The sequence below is a fragment of the Hakea prostrata genome, chromosome 11, assembly GCF_041222555.1.
Source record: "Hakea prostrata isolate BN-2017 chromosome 11, UWA_Hpros_2, whole genome shotgun sequence".
Classification (NCBI taxonomy): Eukaryota; Viridiplantae; Streptophyta; class Magnoliopsida; order Proteales; family Proteaceae; genus Hakea; species Hakea prostrata.
In genome coordinates, this window is record NC_142610.1 from 25,329,436 (window position 1) to 25,346,462 (window position 17,027).

At 36.8% G+C, this 17,027-nt stretch overlaps 1 protein-coding gene and 1 pseudogene across 5 annotated transcripts; both read left to right on the forward strand.

Moving 5' to 3' along the window:
- The first annotated feature begins 853 nt into the window (after window positions 1-853).
- LOC149001107 (uncharacterized) lies at window positions 854-6,659 on the forward strand. 4 transcript variants are annotated; one of them, XM_089140605.1, is made up of 3 exons: window positions 854-1,210; window positions 2,268-2,391; window positions 5,895-6,659. In XM_089140605.1, exon 3 carries the CDS (start codon window positions 5,917-5,919, stop codon window positions 6,313-6,315), a length of 399 nt encoding a protein of 132 aa, XP_088996731.1. In that variant the 5' UTR covers window positions 854-1,210; window positions 2,268-2,391; window positions 5,895-5,916; the 3' UTR covers window positions 6,316-6,659. The 4 variants fall into 4 exon arrangements, with proteins under 4 accessions (XP_088996731.1, XP_088996730.1, XP_088996732.1 ...); XM_089140604.1 differs by having other exon boundaries at window positions 2,278-2,391; XM_089140606.1 differs by having other exon boundaries at window positions 2,311-2,391.
- Window positions 6,660-8,513: 1,854 nt separating this feature from the next.
- On the forward strand, window positions 8,514-15,831 carry BBX27 (B-box zinc finger family protein; annotated as a pseudogene). The gene is made up of 5 exons (XR_016170742.1): window positions 8,514-9,032; window positions 10,309-10,671; window positions 11,612-11,906; window positions 12,938-13,278; window positions 15,655-15,831. The product of XR_016170742.1 is annotated as a B-box zinc finger family protein (transcript).
- The last annotated feature ends 1,196 nt before the right edge of the window (window positions 15,832-17,027 follow it).

Consider the following 17,027-nt stretch of genomic DNA (forward strand, 5'->3'; position numbering starts at 1 on the left):
ATAATTGTAGTAAATACAAATATAAATATCAATGAAGTGTGAGTTGCATTCCCTACAAATGGGTGAATAGAGTATACATCCTCCCCACTCAGCTACCGGTCCTCTCATCCCTCCACCCTCACACAAACATATTGTGAGAGTGAGAGGATAGGTGAACAACCTGCCTAGATGGAGAGGAATTGGACTTGGGTGGACAAGGGTTAGAATCTACAACTCTCTACGCCAATATTTAATTATCAATGAAGGCCTAGGGCTGCAAAAAAGTACTATATTTAAATGAGAGAGTCTCGGAGTATCTAAGATAAAACTTATGGTACGAGTTACAATGTTTTCAGTTGAGAGTTACAAAGTGCTACATATTGGACGATACAATTTGAAACAATATGATATGACAATATGTATCAAAGGTATATTCATACATGTTCATCAATAACTAACCAGTTCAAAAGGGGAAATTTTGGGGAAATTTTCAGCGTAACACCCTAAGTTACTCTCTAAAATTAATGTCATCCCCTGAGTTGAATAATACATCAATCGTATCCCCTATTACTAATACTATTAGTCTCAGTTAATGCTTATATTCTAAGAGAAGAAGAAGAAAAGGGGAAAAGAATCTTTAGGAAGAATGTGAATCATGTAAATAAAACATACAAAAATAAAAAAGAAATGGTTACACACATAAGTAGACGAAGACAATGATGAATACACCGTAGAGTTTTTTGTTCAAGGTATTCTTGTCTTTTTAAAATATTTAATTTGCTTTAACTGTAATTTTCTTATGGCTGGGGATGTCGTTGATATATTTTTGAGCAAATTTTTCAGTAGTGATAATTAGGTAAGTCAGGGGGAGAAATTAATTTTAGAGGGTATGGGGTGGCTCTGAAAATTTCACAGAAGTAAGGTTTCTTTGCATAGGCGGAGCCAACTCTCGAGATCTTTCTCGCTATGAGTTGCAGCCTTGCAGGGTAGTGGCCGCCTACCCTTCAGCTGCGGTTCGGTGACTTCTCCAACAGTAGAAAGTATAGCCGTCTCGTCCTCGTCCTCGTCTTCTCTGCTCTTCTACTTCTTCATCTTCGCCCCCTCTCCCTTCTGCTCTCTTTCTTCCTCCTCCTGCAACCCCACCCCCCACCCGTCCTAGTAGGCTGCCACAGCTTTCTCCAGCGTTCAAGGACAGAACCCCATTTCAGGGTTTCCTCCCAGATATCTCCAGGTGAAACGTGAAATCGCAATCATATGTCTATGCATTATTAGTAATACAAATCTGAATTTTGTCACTTTCGTTGTAATTTTTTGTTTCTCCGGTTTGGTGGTTTGAGGTCTCTAATGTGATTAGGTACTAGGATGCAATGGCTTCCATGGTAATTAATACGGTTTGGTGGTTAGAAATTGGTCTATTCTTTTTTTACGGGAGGGAATTCTTGTCTGTTAATGTTATTCAGAAATCTGTGTGATTAACCTGAATTCCTGCTTGTGATTAACCTGAATTGCTGCTTTTAATGTTTATCTATTTCTTAGTTTTATTGTGATCCTTTTTCCCTGTTTCAGTCCATCAATTGGTAGAGTCAATTTACTGGGTTTTGAAAACCAATAGCAAAGGATATTTGATTGTGATAGAAAGTAAAGAAACCAAGACCAATCGGACCGGTAGTTGATTGGTTTATCCATGAATAGGGTGATGAAGAAAACAAAGGAGTATATTTGCAGGGCGCTGGTTACTGTTGTTGATTACCTGGGAAGTGTTTTCACGAATCTTGAATTTAGGCTTTCCAAGAGTAATGTGTTCCTGAGACAGAACTTTGAATTGATTGTTTAAAACAGGTCTGTGTCATCTGTCTACCAAAAAAATTATCATTTAGTCACTACATGTTACAAAAGGGGTGGGGGCGGGACACAGGTGAAGTGTTCATTTTTACAATATTGGTTGTGTTTATGTGTCACTGGACTTGAATGAATGTGTGTTTAGAATTAGATCTTTCATAAGTATAATGAATAAACTTTGATCTAAAAAGGTGTCATATCTTCTTGTTGGTTATGAATGATCATTTATTAGTTATATCTATTCTTATGTTTAAATTAGACAATTTCCGTACATACTTCGTTCATTTCCATTCAGTTGCACACCCATTGACACCTATCTACATTACGATATGATACGATATGAAGTAATGTCTCTTAAAATCGATGCATTAAACCTTTACCTTAACTCTAGTGCATGTGAAGTTCTTTGTCATCTTCTCTATCTCCGTTGACCAGTCCACTGAAATCAGTTTATTGCAGCGGTTCATCTCTCGTCCATCTATTTTGTCTCAGTGTTTCTTGCTTTTAAGGACTGTGTAGGCGTCTCAGCATGACTTGATCCCTCCCTTCATATCTTCTCTGTATTAACCTGAGGTGAGTTAAATTCTTTTTGTTTTCATATTTTCACTGAAATTTATTATAGGGATTCTTCTATATTTCTATGTTCATACGTATATCTTTTAATAAATTGAATCTGCCTTCCTGAAATTAATCAATGTCGTATTTGGGAGTCTGAGTGCAATAGAAAAAGGGAACAAGCAGAAGCCTCTACTCTGTTTTTCAATGAAACTTCAATCATTACTGTGCCTTCTTGATGGCATGGAAATCTTTAATTCAATATGATTTTTTTTTTTGGAGGGGGGATCTGTATTACTTATGGTCCTTTATTTTCCAAATAAACTGAACTACAGACCTTACAAAGCTGGTGGGCTTTCAGCATTTGGTTTTCGTGAGTAAAAGGGGTAATTTTCTGTTTCAGATGTGTATTTAGTTTGTCTCAGGACCATTTTGGGATTAAAAAAGATAACAGAATGTTCAGTGGGTGGTATAGAACAGAAAAATAGTGATTGACGATATAATGCTAACAGTAACTAGATTGGTGTCCACGTTGACAGCTATTTCATGTTGTTCTCAAGATCACTTATCATGAATTGCCTGCAGATTATAAATTCAGCTAGTTCAGCTCTTCATATTAACATATGGTCGTTTCCCTATCTTAAATTATCGAGCTGAACTTTGACAACATCTCATGGGGAATCTGGGCCTGCCAGTGTAGTTGGGGTATTCAGAAATCATTTAAGGTATTACTATCTTTGAATTTTCAGGTTGTTTTGAGATGTGTGACTCATTTATATTTGAATGAGTGGCAGTACTCAAGGGCTTAAGGGTTTCCCCTTCAATGGGTTTTCAGGGTAACATTGTCTAAGTTATATGGTTGTTGAGGTCAAATAGGGTAGGGCTATGGAGACACTTGACACACTAGGAATACCTAGATTTTTTTTCTCTCTTCAATATTGGTTATGATCAACTAATGGGGTGGTTGATGTCTGCTGGCAGACATCTTTTGATTCCTCTTTGAAGTTAGCAAATCTTATTTTTCAATCATTTTGGTGTTTTTGTAGCATGGGGTTCCCGGGTTTTTCATTGTTGTTTGCTGTCTTTACAGATATTCTCATCGTTCTCTCCTATACTTGCCAATTCAGTTTTCGACCAGAATTAGAACTGGCCAGGTCAATCCAAAGGGATATATCAAATTCATGGACTTTCTTACTGTAATAATGCTTCTTGACATGCACACTTTTCTTGCTTGAGAGAAATCTTTGTCACATTAAAATCTTTATTATCGTATCCTCACATGTCCTTCATTATTCTGTTTCACATGTGGAATAAGTTATACTTCACTGGATGCATAGGGATTTGGGTGTGCCTCTATTATAAGGTAGAAAGATTTGCTTTTTGTGTGCATATGCAATAATTGTTGGCTGAAATGATCATGATCCTAGAATTGATGTTTCTTCCTATTCAAAAGTATTTGGGGAAGTTTCTACTTTTGTTTTACAGTTCTGGAAAGAGAAACAAACTCAATGACCCAAGTGCTAGTTGCCTTGGATATGAAAGATGATATCAATTTACTATTTGGAGTTTTTTACATGTCACCCATTACAATGGGGTGAAACTCTGGGTTCTCCAATATAATGGCTTAAATTACATGGCATCTACTTGCTAAATTACAAGGTGCCCACTGTTAGGCTTTTAACCTAGATCCTATTAAGTGAGGTGTCAAATGACCATAATGCCCTTTAGGTTTAAAATGACATAACTACCCTCATTTAATATTCTCCCATACCCAACCCTTAGGTGGTCTCTTCACCCATCTTCTCCCTACACCTTGCCGGAAATTGCCCACAACCACCACCGGAAACCACTCCACCCCCTCCCCTTGCCCATGACCACCGCCCCCAACTTCCCCTGCCAAAAATACCCACCCAAAACCCTGATGCAGCCACAAATTTCTCCCATTTTGGAATTGAACAAGAACCAAAGTATTTGGATTGGTGGGTTTGCTGGATATTATGAGCTTGATGGGTTTAAGACTTCCCAATGACAAGTCGAAAATGGGCAAGGGCACAAGATCTGGGTCTGTTGAGAAATTGAAGAAAAATTCTTCAAGATGAAATAAGTTTGCTGTTCAGTTGTTTCGAATGAGGTTGACCACCGCTTAAGAAGAACATGAGATCGATCAGTTCTGAGATTCACTCAATCGGGTAATCATCATCATAAAAAAAATTGTGTATATGTATCCCAGATTCTTCCGCAATCTGGAGATCACTTGAGGCAGGTTCACATTCATATCCCATATCATAAAGGTCAGATGGACTGTTGTTGAATCATTCTGTGACTTGCTGTTGTACAATAATGAGGATCAGATCAGCAGAGTTTTGCTAGTTTCTTTCTTCTTCTTCTTTTTTTTCCTAGTAGAAAGTTTTGCTACTTTGTCCATCAAATACTATGGCTAGGGCTAGACCTATTAAAGAGTTAAAAAGAATTGAGCTTTCTGTTTCTGAAAGTTGATCCCTTTTGTAAGTTATCAATGGGTGGAGTATTTCAGTTGTTCATCTTCATTTCTCATCTGTTTTTTCATGAAATCTTTCTTAGGCAAATAAAATATTTTCCTGGTATGGCCAGAGAAATCCGTGGCTGCATCAGGCCATGTACTAAATGGGGTTTCTGATCGGTCTAGGGTTTTGGGTGGGTGATTTCAGGCACGGGAAGGTGGGAGCAGTAGTCGCCGGCAGGGGGAGGGGCTGGGGTAGTTTCCAGCGGCGGTGGTGGGCAGTTTCTGGTGAAGTGTAGCGCCTAAGGGTTGGGTATGGGAGGGTATTAAATGGGGTAATTATATCATTTTAAACCCAGAGGGCGTTATGGTCATTTTGCACCTCACTTATCAGAATTTAGGTTAAAAGTCTAACAGTGGGTAACTTGTATTTAGCAAATGGGTACCATGTAATTTAAGCCACTCTAGTGGGGAGCCCAGAGTTTCACCCCGTTATAGTGGGTGACATGTAAAAACTCTATTATTTATTATAAGTTGACCAAGCATAAAAGTATTCTTCTAACAAGTTTGGTGAAAACTAGAAGAATCCAGTGAAGCTGAAGTAGTTTTCAGGAAGCTGATTCCTTTGTCAGAGGCCATGGTTAAATTGGATGATACTCTATAATATCGAGGTCTTCTGTTTGAGACCAGTTTTTGCCATCATCACACTTTCATCAGAACTAGTAAGAAGTTATAATAGTTAGAACTCTATGTTTTAAATATTGTTGGCATTTTTATGTTGCTTGCTGTTTTGGTTTTGAAGTATTGCTGCTAGGTATTCTTCGTGATTTCCTAAAGAGTTCCCTCATTTTTTATCACTTTGTTAAATGAAAAGGGCATTGCTGAATGCTATTGTCTTCTGAAGAAGTTCCATTGTCCTTGATTATAATTTGGTTAAGAAGAAAACCGACCTCTTGAGGCCACCATTCAGCCTCCCAGATGGCTTATCTATTTTATAGCTCTGTTGGATCTATGGTTTGTTGACTAAAAAAATGGAAAACAGTTCTATACTGCAGGGGTCAGAAATGGCAATTAGCTTTGCCAGATCATTGAAATACATAATCTCCAAGGAGGCATTTAGAACAGTGAGCTGTAGAACATTTGCTGCTGCTGGTGGAAAAGCAAAGAAAGGCTCAAAAGGAGGTGCGGCTGGTGATGCTCCAAAGGCTTCTATACTTAGCAAAGAGGTAAAATCCACCACCGTTGTTGGCGCTAATATACTCAAGGATGGGGTAGACCCTAAGATCATGGCAGATTCTGAATACCCTGATTGGTTGTGGCACCTGTTAGATAAGAAGCCAGCATTGAGTGAACTTAGGAGGAAGAATGTGGAAACTCTTCCATATGAAGAACTCAAGCGTTTTGTTAAGCTGGATAATCGAGCCCGGATCAAAGACAATAACTCTGTCAAAGCCAAGAACTGATGAGACCTTTATTTTTCTTGCTTTCGCCAACCCTGTTCTTAAGTGAATTTACCATTTTTTATGTATTCACCTAAATTACAACTTACAAATGAGTCCATGGGTCAACTGTTAAGTGAGTTTGTGTGCTCTCAAGCTTAGAGCATAAACCCCAGACAAGGATGGAAAAAAAACTTGAGAACCAAATTGAAGGTCTCTTTATTTGTTGAATCGTGGGATTACATTGCATGTTAAGGAAGGAGTGGAGAAAATTTTCGATAGCTTGTATTTTTATTTATTATCTGCTTCAAAGATTGTAATTGGGACCAAGCTTGGTAAATAAATCTAGTTGTGCCATGCGGCATCTACATGGGTGGAAGAAGTTGACTGGGTAGATATGGTTCTGGAGTCCTGTTCGCATGTCAAATTTCTAGTTTTACATGCCTCAAATGAAGCATGGAAAATTATTGATAAGATTGTATGACCCTTGTGGTTGAAGTGTAATCCATTTTGCTAAATAGAAATTTTTATAAGAGACAGGAATCAACTCAGGCAAATAGGGGGCAAACAGGAATCAACCCTCTCTCAAGCTATCTTTAGTGATTTTTTCTCCTGACAAGCAGTTTTATATATTGGGGTTAGAGGCATTACATAATAGGAGGGGTCAAGCCCCTTGTCCCCAGGGGATTCAAACATTGATCTCGTACTTGAGTCATCCCTTGGGTTTTGGAATAACGATGCTTCCAACGCTTTTCTTGTAGTCTACTCACATGTTTAGTAAAATCAGAGTTTGAATCACCTCTCTTAGTACGTAATGCTTTTCCACTACATTTTTTTTGTGTGGGTATATTTTTTAATTGATAAAATAATTTAGAGATGAATCCCATTTAGTTTTATATGGGCTTCACACAAAATATATAGTGAAAAAACACAGGAGTGCTCCCTTAATAAAGAAGTGATCCATAGTTGTAATATAGTGATGATCATGAGTCCGAAATTCTGTGCTCCCCTAACAACTGATGACCACGAATTACAAGGGGCCATAGGGTTAGGACAATGAAATTTATTTTTTAATATTTTATTACTTGTGAGTCCCACATAATTTGTAATTGTAAGACTGTCAAGCGAGATGATCAACACTCAGTGCCGCTCACCTCACCTTGAGTGTTTCCCGATGCTTTCTTTCATCACAAATTTGACTGGGACCCGCCGGTAGTTTTATTTTAAATATATTTTTTTTATTACTTGTAGAGCCACCTGAATTTGTGGTGAAAAAGCATGTTCCGACCTAACCGAACCAAATATCAAGTGTTCAAACAAAAGAATAATTGACTAAGGTGACTACAATCTCAGCCCTACGATTGGGATATTCTTCTGGCCCTCAATTCAATCGACCAAACTCGGCACGGGACAACCTCATTTCGGCATATTGGAAGCCGTCTTTCAGACTTCTTGGCCGACGTGTCTGAACATAATTGGGTCAACTGGCTAAACGTCTGGATCACTTGCCAGGTCTAGGTGCCACTTTCCACATCAGAAAAGTTCACGCTTGCAATTGGACACGTCAGACAAAAAAGTTACTATGCAAGGATAGAGTGACAAGACTACAATTAAACTAAAAATTGAGTGAGAACTGAAACTGAAACTAGCTGAAGCTAAAAACAGAGCTGAGTCTTCCTGTTTGAAGCTGTCTGTTGATGGCGATATTTGCTCAACTCTTTATTTAGATTTCTTTAAATTCACTTTTCTTCTTCCCCATTTTGCCGGATGCTCTGTCAATTCTTTTTAGAAAGGATATTTGTTTGATCGGACCGTTTCCCTGAAGAACAAAAAGAAAGGTAAGCAATTTCTTCTTTGGAGCTAGAATTAGTGATATTGATTTATTTTAGAAAGAAAGAGAAATCAGAAGGCGTAGCATAGTCATTGGTTCATTTTTTGTTTTGAAAATTTTTGTTCTTAGATTTCCATTGAAGTTTCAAATTTCTAGTTGGAAATGTGATCTTTGTTCAGGATCCTTTGCCTCTTCATGCTTTGGATTCTCGATCAGCCATCTATAAATGAAAATAATGCTGTCACCTATGGGTCTGGACATGTCAGTATCTTGCTAAATTTATCTTAATTTCAATATTCACAGCTTCAATTTGAATTTGGAGTGCAGCAGCAACCAATTCTGAGTTTTTTACTTGAGGTTAGTATTAGTAATTAAAAAAAAAAAAAAAAAAACAAAAATGGAGAAATCCTGTGAAATTTGTGCACAATCAAGATCAGTTGTTTACTGTGAGGCAGATGCAGCACATCTTTGCCTTCCTTGTGATGCACGGGCTCATTCAGCAAATGCTTTGTCCCAACGACATTATCGTTCCCTTTTCTGTGAAGGTTGTCGAAAACAACCAGCATCTGTTCGATGCTGGGTTCGCCGAATGTTTATGTGTCACGGGTGTGATGATAACCTGCAAGAATCCTCTGCTCAGCAGAGAAAACTAGTGATGAGTAGTTACAGGGGTTGTCCTTCTGCTAGGGACTTCGCTTTCTTATGGGGCTATGACTGGAATGAACAGTGGGCAAATGGTTCTCAGGATATTGCTGTGTCTGCTTCATCTGGTTATTTTGCTCCAAGTGCATCAAATTTAAATGGTTCGAGCCCATGGATTGATGGATCTTCTTTAACATCTGATGCAAACTCCACAAAACCTATCTTCGGAGTAGATGATGAAGTGGGTTCAAGTAATTTAGGGAACAAGGTAGGCATGAGTTGCTTCTCCCAATGATTTTTCAGTCTTTGAGTGTTTTCTTACTTAGAACGTATCTGTAACCTAATTCACTTTATTTGTCTATTGAATTAAACAATACTGATGCATTATCATTGGTCAGAGGTTTCATGATGTTTCTCTTATTTGTTAGATGGGGGATTTTAAGTATGGGTGACTGCATTAATAACTAAAAATTTTGATGCTCCAATGGATGTGAATACAGTTAGCACTGAAAAGGGAAGCAGATACATGATGGGATCCCAGATATTGAGAAAGTCCCCAATCTTTATACCAAATCTTCCACTTCCTGATTTATTGTATTTAGATAACTAGAATTACTAGTTTCCTATGACATAAACATTGTAAGTGATATTCAGGTTCATCACGGAAATGGTCGGATCAAAATTTTAAATTTTGTAGGATGATCTCTTCAAAACCAGATTTATCCCATTTCTATACCATTCTGTCCAACTGTCAGAATTGCCACATAACCCAGCTATGTTGAGAAAAATTGGTGAGCCACCTAATCAGGATGGCCTGTCCAGATGAAATTGTCATTAGCCTCTTCTTAAAAGGCTGAAAAGAGATACTTGGGAAACAATAAAAGATCTCACCTTGTCATTGTTCTATTTGCTTGTAATCCTGTTTTCGTTAATTTTGTAATTACCGACTATCCATTCTTGAATTCATCCATTGCTTTTGGTAAAACCTCCCTGTTGAGGGTATCAAAGTATGCCATTCTATTTTGCTTGTTCTGCGATATCCTAAGCTTTTGTAAATTCTTGGTTACAGGAGGGAGTCATGCTTTAATAAAATTTATGAGTTCAAAAATGATTTTGATAAAACAGAATTGCATATGGGTGCCCTTTTTGAAGAACTTCTCTAGGTTTTAGTTGACAGTCCTAATTGTCCAATGCATAAACTTCAATTCTTAGGGACCTTAATTGACTCCATACAGATGAGTTCTGTGGTTACAGTTTTTGGAATAAGAATTCCAGAGGTCTTACTCCACAACTTGTAGAAATTTTAAAGGGGGCTCTATTTTTTTTAATTGCCAAATGCTGGAGCCTTGTGCACTGAATATAATGTTGAACACATTACATCTTTTATTATTTCCTACTCATCAACCTTCTTTTTGGTCATTTCATACATTACCATTACAATGAAGACAGAGCATGTTTCATGCTCATTATAGTGAACATTATTCATTTTTACTGATATCTGAGTCCAGTAAATGTTGCTCATATTTCATGCAAGTCAACTGCAGCCAGATAGCGACTTGGTTCTGCAACAGATTTTTGAACTGGAAAGGCTTCAATTAAGTGGTGGAAATAATCAGTCCTCTTTGATACATAGTGACTTGAAACCTGACAAAAATTTGGCAAAAGATACTATATATATGACTCAAGATAATACTTCAGTGAAGCTCTCTGAAGATCTTGATCAGCATCATCGACATCCTCAAGGTCTTGGAGCTGATCTTCAAACGAAAAGAATGTATCATGAGCTGGTGCAGCCTTTCCATTTACCCTTCTCTCAAATGGAGCTTCTAAACTCTTCCTCAAATTCTGAAATTCCATTGCATGGTGACACCTGCTGGCAGAGAAAAATTCCTGCTCAGACTAACCAGGTATGGTAATTATTATTGGATTCTTTGAGGAAAGGGGAGAAAAGAATCAAAGTTCACATCTTGTATTGGGAAGTATTAGAATGTCTCAAAATTTTCCATGATCAAGAAATACTAGTTGGAACCATAAAAACTTCTCATATGCAATCTTGGTGTTTATTGTTTTGGTTCTTATATTATCGGCATAGTTCAATATTTTTCTTAACTATGACTTTGTTCTATGTAATTACCAAGTCTGAAAAAAAAAAATCAAATAATTATATGACCTTCATTTGTAATAGGAGAAAAATTAAAAGTAGTTACTGTATAAATCATGTTTTGGGAAGAATATTCTCATCAAACCTGAGCAAAGATGTTAACATCATAAATGGAGATACAAGTTGATGTTGGATGCAGAATAGCAATTTGTATCAATATTTACTCTTTTTTTTTATTTTGATATTGGTATTGGTATTGTACACCACATCCCACAAATACTGGTTATTTTCCTTGAGTCTGTAATCTTAACTCCCGAGAGTTTCGTCATTACCTACTAACACACACATCTATAAAACCAAACTTTGCAGACTCTAACCTTTCTAATCTACTTCTACTAGATTTGATGAGCTGTCATGAGTAAGGAATTACGGATGACAAATTCAAACTCTCCTCCACCCCACCTCACCACACACACACATTCACACACACACACAAGGCTAAATTTTGAAAAAAAAATTCTTCTTGTCATTGTGATCTGTATTTCCTCTTTCTTTTTTGTTCTCTGTTATGACCCGACACCAGAGTGATAGAAGCCAACTTCATCTACCTAATAGATTATTCATAATTATATAACATTTTTCTTTCAAAGCTGTCTAGGGGATTGAATTTTTATGGTGTTCTTTTCCATCTTGCCATGTAGTAATATAATTTCAACCATCTGAGATCCTTTCTTTTACTAGTGCAGGAGTGGTCTCACAATATGCAGGACATTGGAACTTGTGAAGAAATTGACTGCAATGATGGTTTTAATATTCCAGATGTTGATCCCACATTCCAAAACTATGATGAACTTTTTGGAGTTGATCAAGATCGTACTAGATCAGCATTTCCTGCAACAGATACTGCTTGTTCCTTGCCAGAGAATGATGTATCCATTGAAAGAACAGAAAATGGTTACACAAGGGCAGTGGAGGTTAATTACCATCTCTTATTTCTACAGATCAGGATATATAGGACAAGTCTCCCCACTCCAGGGCAGGGTAATTAGAGTCTAAAACCAACATGAATTGAATCGCAATTGAGACAGTGTGAACAGATCTAAGTGATGCTAATGTACTGTTAACTATGAAAGCACAAGATCCAAGGAGAAATACATGTGAAAAAATTGACTTCCCAACATATTAACCAATGTTACAATGCGTTGGTTAATATATGACTCAATCAAAGGAATGAGACATCTTTTACACTGAGAGGTGGGAGGGCAGCAGAATCCAAACATTTAGCCAAAGAATATCAAACAATTGACTCATAAATGGTAAATAAGTCCCAACTTTACTATTCTTTCTCTGAAAATTTTCTTTCTTTTTCTCAATTTAACCTTTTAGCTGCCATGCATTTGTAGGGCATTTGAAACTTCAGAATGTTGGATGCACTGAGGTATTTATTTCAAATTGTGCTGGTTTCATTGTCTAGTGTCAAACACAAGAGTTAAACATGTCTAAGATTGTAAGTAGGATAGAAAACCCACCTCTCATGCAACCCCTCCTCCTCAAAAAAAAAAGAAGGATAAGAAAAAGGGAGTGTATAAAGATATTTAACAGGAAACTCTCTGGGAAACACGTGGGTTAAAGAAATGAAAAGATACTGAAATCTGTATTGCCATGTAGAAACATAATATGTGGCATAAGGTGATTAAAAATTATAATTATGATTGTTGAAATTAAGAGTTGTTTGAACTTTGAAGCACTAGCATGATAGATTATGTTGGAGGACAAGACAATAGGAGAAAATGCTTGGTAAGGTGTACCCAGTCAACATAGATTGATGCACACTTCTCTGTTCATGGCCATTTGAAGATTTCTCTTTATTTTTTTGAGTATGTCACAAGTTTGCGAACATCCTTGCTAAGGTTAGGCACGTGTATTTTCTAAGTTTCTCCAATTGCTGGCTCACTACAGGGGTAAGGTTGCCAATAGTTGTTCTTTGTATCTCTTCAGTTTAATGCTATTTTTTAATTTTTGGGTCCAAGTGTAGAGCTTCTTATAATTTGGTTCTTCTTCTGTTTTGTCAGGATGACTCAGCTGCTCTGTCAATTTATTTTACTCAGTCGTCTGTTGAAGACAAAGAAATCGGTCCCTCCGATCAAGCTAATCACTTTGCAGGAAGTATAGATTATGCTCAGACACTCTGTCCATCCTACTCTAGTTTGCCATTCTCTCTTTCAAGACCCAGTATCGAAAGCAGTGTTTTTGACTATCTTGATAGTGGAATTTCACCTAGCATGAAGAAACGTGACCCACCATGGAACTCTCCAGAACTAGATAATGCCCACTCTGAAGCAAGAGAAAATGCCCACTCTGAAGCAAGAGAAAATGCCATGATTAGGTACAAGGAGAAGAAGAAGGCTCGGATGTAAGTTCCACGTATCTCTTTAGTCCCTTCTTTCGAAGCTGATAACATGTGCTGCACATAAAAGTTGTTCAAGTTAAACTACATTTATGAGGCTTTTCCCTGATTCTCTATCCATTTTTTGTAGCTTAATCTAACTTATAGTCTATTTGTGAAATTTTTAGTTTTAGGCACCAGTATTATATGGTTTCTTGGACTTGAGGTCAAAAGATGAAAAAAAAAAATATATATATATATATATATATATATAATATAACACAGGCATCTCAAGATGATTATCCACCATAACTTTTTTGTCCTGAGATCAATGGTAAAAAGATAAAAGAAAGATATATATATATATATAAAACAATACCTTCATATGACCAATAGGATTCAAACAATGAAACTCAAATCAAATGCTTGCTCCTACATCTACAAGAATCAGCATACCAAGACATGAACAAATTATGCAATAATATATGCAGATAATAAACTAAGAATGTAATCTGATCAATGACTTTGAGAAAATTCAAAATCTTCTTGGTAAAATATTTTTGTGCTAGATCCTGGAGGTTTTTTGTGTTTCAGGAAGTAGGCTTCTGGGCCTCCGGCACTAATACTGCTGGAAGTTTTCCAGCAAGTGTGCTATTATCTGATGTCATGCAGGCTGGTTGGCACCCAAAGCTAAGTGGAGATGCAATCCACTTCCACCTTTAGTCATGTGGTGAACTTTTGGTCCAATTCTGATTTTGCCACATGCTAATGTAATGCTTCTTTCTGAAGTACTTGAAACATTTGGAGACAAAAGGGGAGATCCCTAAACATGTTAAACCATTAAAATTTCCATGTAGCCTATCAAGTGAGTCCTGGATTTGTCTAAGAATCAAAACAACAATCATCCTTTACATTTCATGAATAGCTGTTAGCTCCAGAACCTTTTCCTTTTTTCATGTTTTATGACATGGATAGGAAGTATACGATGCATGGCCACAGAAACACAGCACTGTTTGGTCAGAAAGCTGCTTTCCAGAACCATGAACAAGAGCATCTATAACCCAGAATTTGTACATGATTGATGTCTCATTTGCATTTAATGATTATAGGTTCTTATTCTGGTTCTTATGCCCACAGGTCCAAACTACTTGTTTTCCCCCATCTGGTATATCCATTAGTACAGAACTTAAGGGTGTATATCTTGCTACAACTTGATTAGCTATAACCTGAAGGAAAGACATGTCTCTTTAATAGAGAGTGAGGATTTCAGACACAAACCCAGATATGTGGAATAGAGCTGAAATCAGAAGCATAAAGCATTTTTCCCTTGCACATTTTTTCATGTAAATGGAGCGGTTATATTCTTTGTGAACACACATTTTTGTATTGCATTGCCCTATGTTTTTTTCGGTCAAAGCATTGCCCTATGTTTAGGTATGAGAAACATATCAGATATGCTTCTTGGAAAGCCAGAGCTGATGTATGGGAGAAAATAAAAGGCTGACTTGTCAAGGCAGAGGGACACGAGTCTGACTCTGCTAATATATTAACAAATTGTTAAAGGGTATGCCATCATTCTATATCAGCTATTCCTCTACATAATCAATATATTGGATTATGAGAGCTGGTCTTCAACAGTTTTGGCCCAATTCTTTTCTTCTGGCATATTTTTTTCTTTTTCTTCAGCATCGTGTGTGCAAAAGCGTTGCTATTGCTCTAAAATAAGAGCAAATAGCAATGTTATAGGCTTAGTATACAGTGTTAACTGAAGGCATATTGTTGCCTAGCAAGGAAGCTTTGGCCTAATTTCTTTTAAGAATATGGTTCAACTGCCCTGATAAATTCTACAGATCCTAGATCCTGTAATGTATATCTTGTTTTACCTACAGACAAACTCAAAACATTAACTTTGACATATCTGATTCCTCCATCTTGGAAAAGAATATGAAAGTACTGAAGATTAACAAGAAGGTTAAGATTTGCAGAGTTGGATTTCATCTTGGTCATCATTTTACCAATTTTCATGGTGTAAATACGTATTCTTCTGGTTCAGTGAAGAAAAGATTGCTTGGAGAACAAAGTCCAAACTTCGTCGTTGTCTTTTGCACCTCTGATACCTGCATACATGCAGATACTCTTACTGGCTTCTTATCTACTCTTCTAACACATTTTTTTCCCAACTTCTTAATGGACTATGGTTTCCTTCTTATCTCTCAGCAATTTTCTTCTTCATTGTTTATAAAATTATATGCTTACTGTTGTATACTCGTGAATTTCATGGAGTGATCTGCAGTAAGAGTGATGAGCTTAACATATGGATATGGATTTGCCTTGATGCATATCAACACATGTAGTGGCTATGATTCTATATGAAATCATCTGATTTTTCCTTGTGTGTTTCAGGTATGGAAAGTGAATCCAATTTGCTTCTCTAGAAACTTGAATTGATGCAGAAGTGAATGAGAAAGCTGATTTGTCAAGGCAGAGGGTATGAACTTGATGCAACTGATATCCAAGTCTGTTGAACAGTTGTTCCTTTATTAATTTCAGTCTTTTCTGTTTATAATCATTCTTAATAAAACCAATGCCAGCCTCTGCTGGTTCCATCATCTTATATGACTTAAATATCAAGCTTTTTCTGGTAGTTATTTGTTGGTTTATTAATGTGTGTTTTAAGTCATGAAGACTTGCTTTCATAAAGGCTCTACATTTTGAGCTTAACAAAGATATTCTTACTTCATTATCACTTGTGGTTTTGGCTAATTGCAACTAGGATTTCCAGAGTATTATATAATCTTCATTCTTCTTGTTTTCCTTCTTCATTCAAGATGAATGAGTGATCTAAAACCTATTCTCTGGTAAGTCACTAAGACTTGAAGCCAAGGAGAGGAATATGGCAATCTGTCTTTCCACTTTGAAAATGTGCACAAAGTCTCATGAGGTTAAAAAATATAGAACCTTGAAAGACACAGTTAGTCATGAAGGCTTGCATTCCCTCAGTTTAGGAGGAGGATTCCCTTATAGTCTACTTTATTAATACGCAGAAGTGGACTCCCTTTTAAATATGTGGTGGAGACATGTCGAGGTAGAGTGGCAGAAGGAGTTGTGACAGTGTAACTATGTAAGGACTTTCTTCCAAATGGAAGGAACAAAGCTCAACCCCTTGATGCTATTGTGCATGCTCTTATTGACTTTCGCACTAATGTAACAGCCAGATCATGATTTAAGTAGTAATCCTATCATTTTGTCGTACACGAAATTGACATGGCCTTCCCTGCTAAAACGGCTGCAAAATAATTTATACCACTAAAATAAATTAGTAAACACAAAGCTCCAAGTTTTCAGCCAACTGTAGAACATCATGAAAAATGTGCATACTCAATTCTTTTTTTTTCCAAAGACATTCTAATTATTTGCCACATTAATATCCAGAATAAGCACAGATTATTGTCAAATTAATGAGATACTCACGAGTTCAGAGTGATGCAGAAAAATTGTTTCGTGATCCAAAAGCCTTACATAGATTTGATGGGACAACCATAACTAACATATAGTTGGGTGTAGTTGTTTATGGTTATAGTTGTAATGAAGAAGCAACTATGCAAACACCAGCTGATGTTCTCTTTTATTATTCTAAAAAAAAAAAATGTTCTCATTTATTATATTTATTTTTAAAATAGCTTTTGAGCATGTCTTAAGTCCAAGTCATGAATAATGTATGATTAGAAAAATAACCAAACCACCATCACCACCACCTCCTAAACTTTCAGGACAAG

Bases quoted from the DNA above. Each gene is read 5' to 3' on its own strand.
- LOC149001107 (XM_089140605.1), top strand. From the start codon at position 5,917: ATGGCAATTAGCTTTGCCAGATCATTGAAATACATAATCTCCAAGGAG.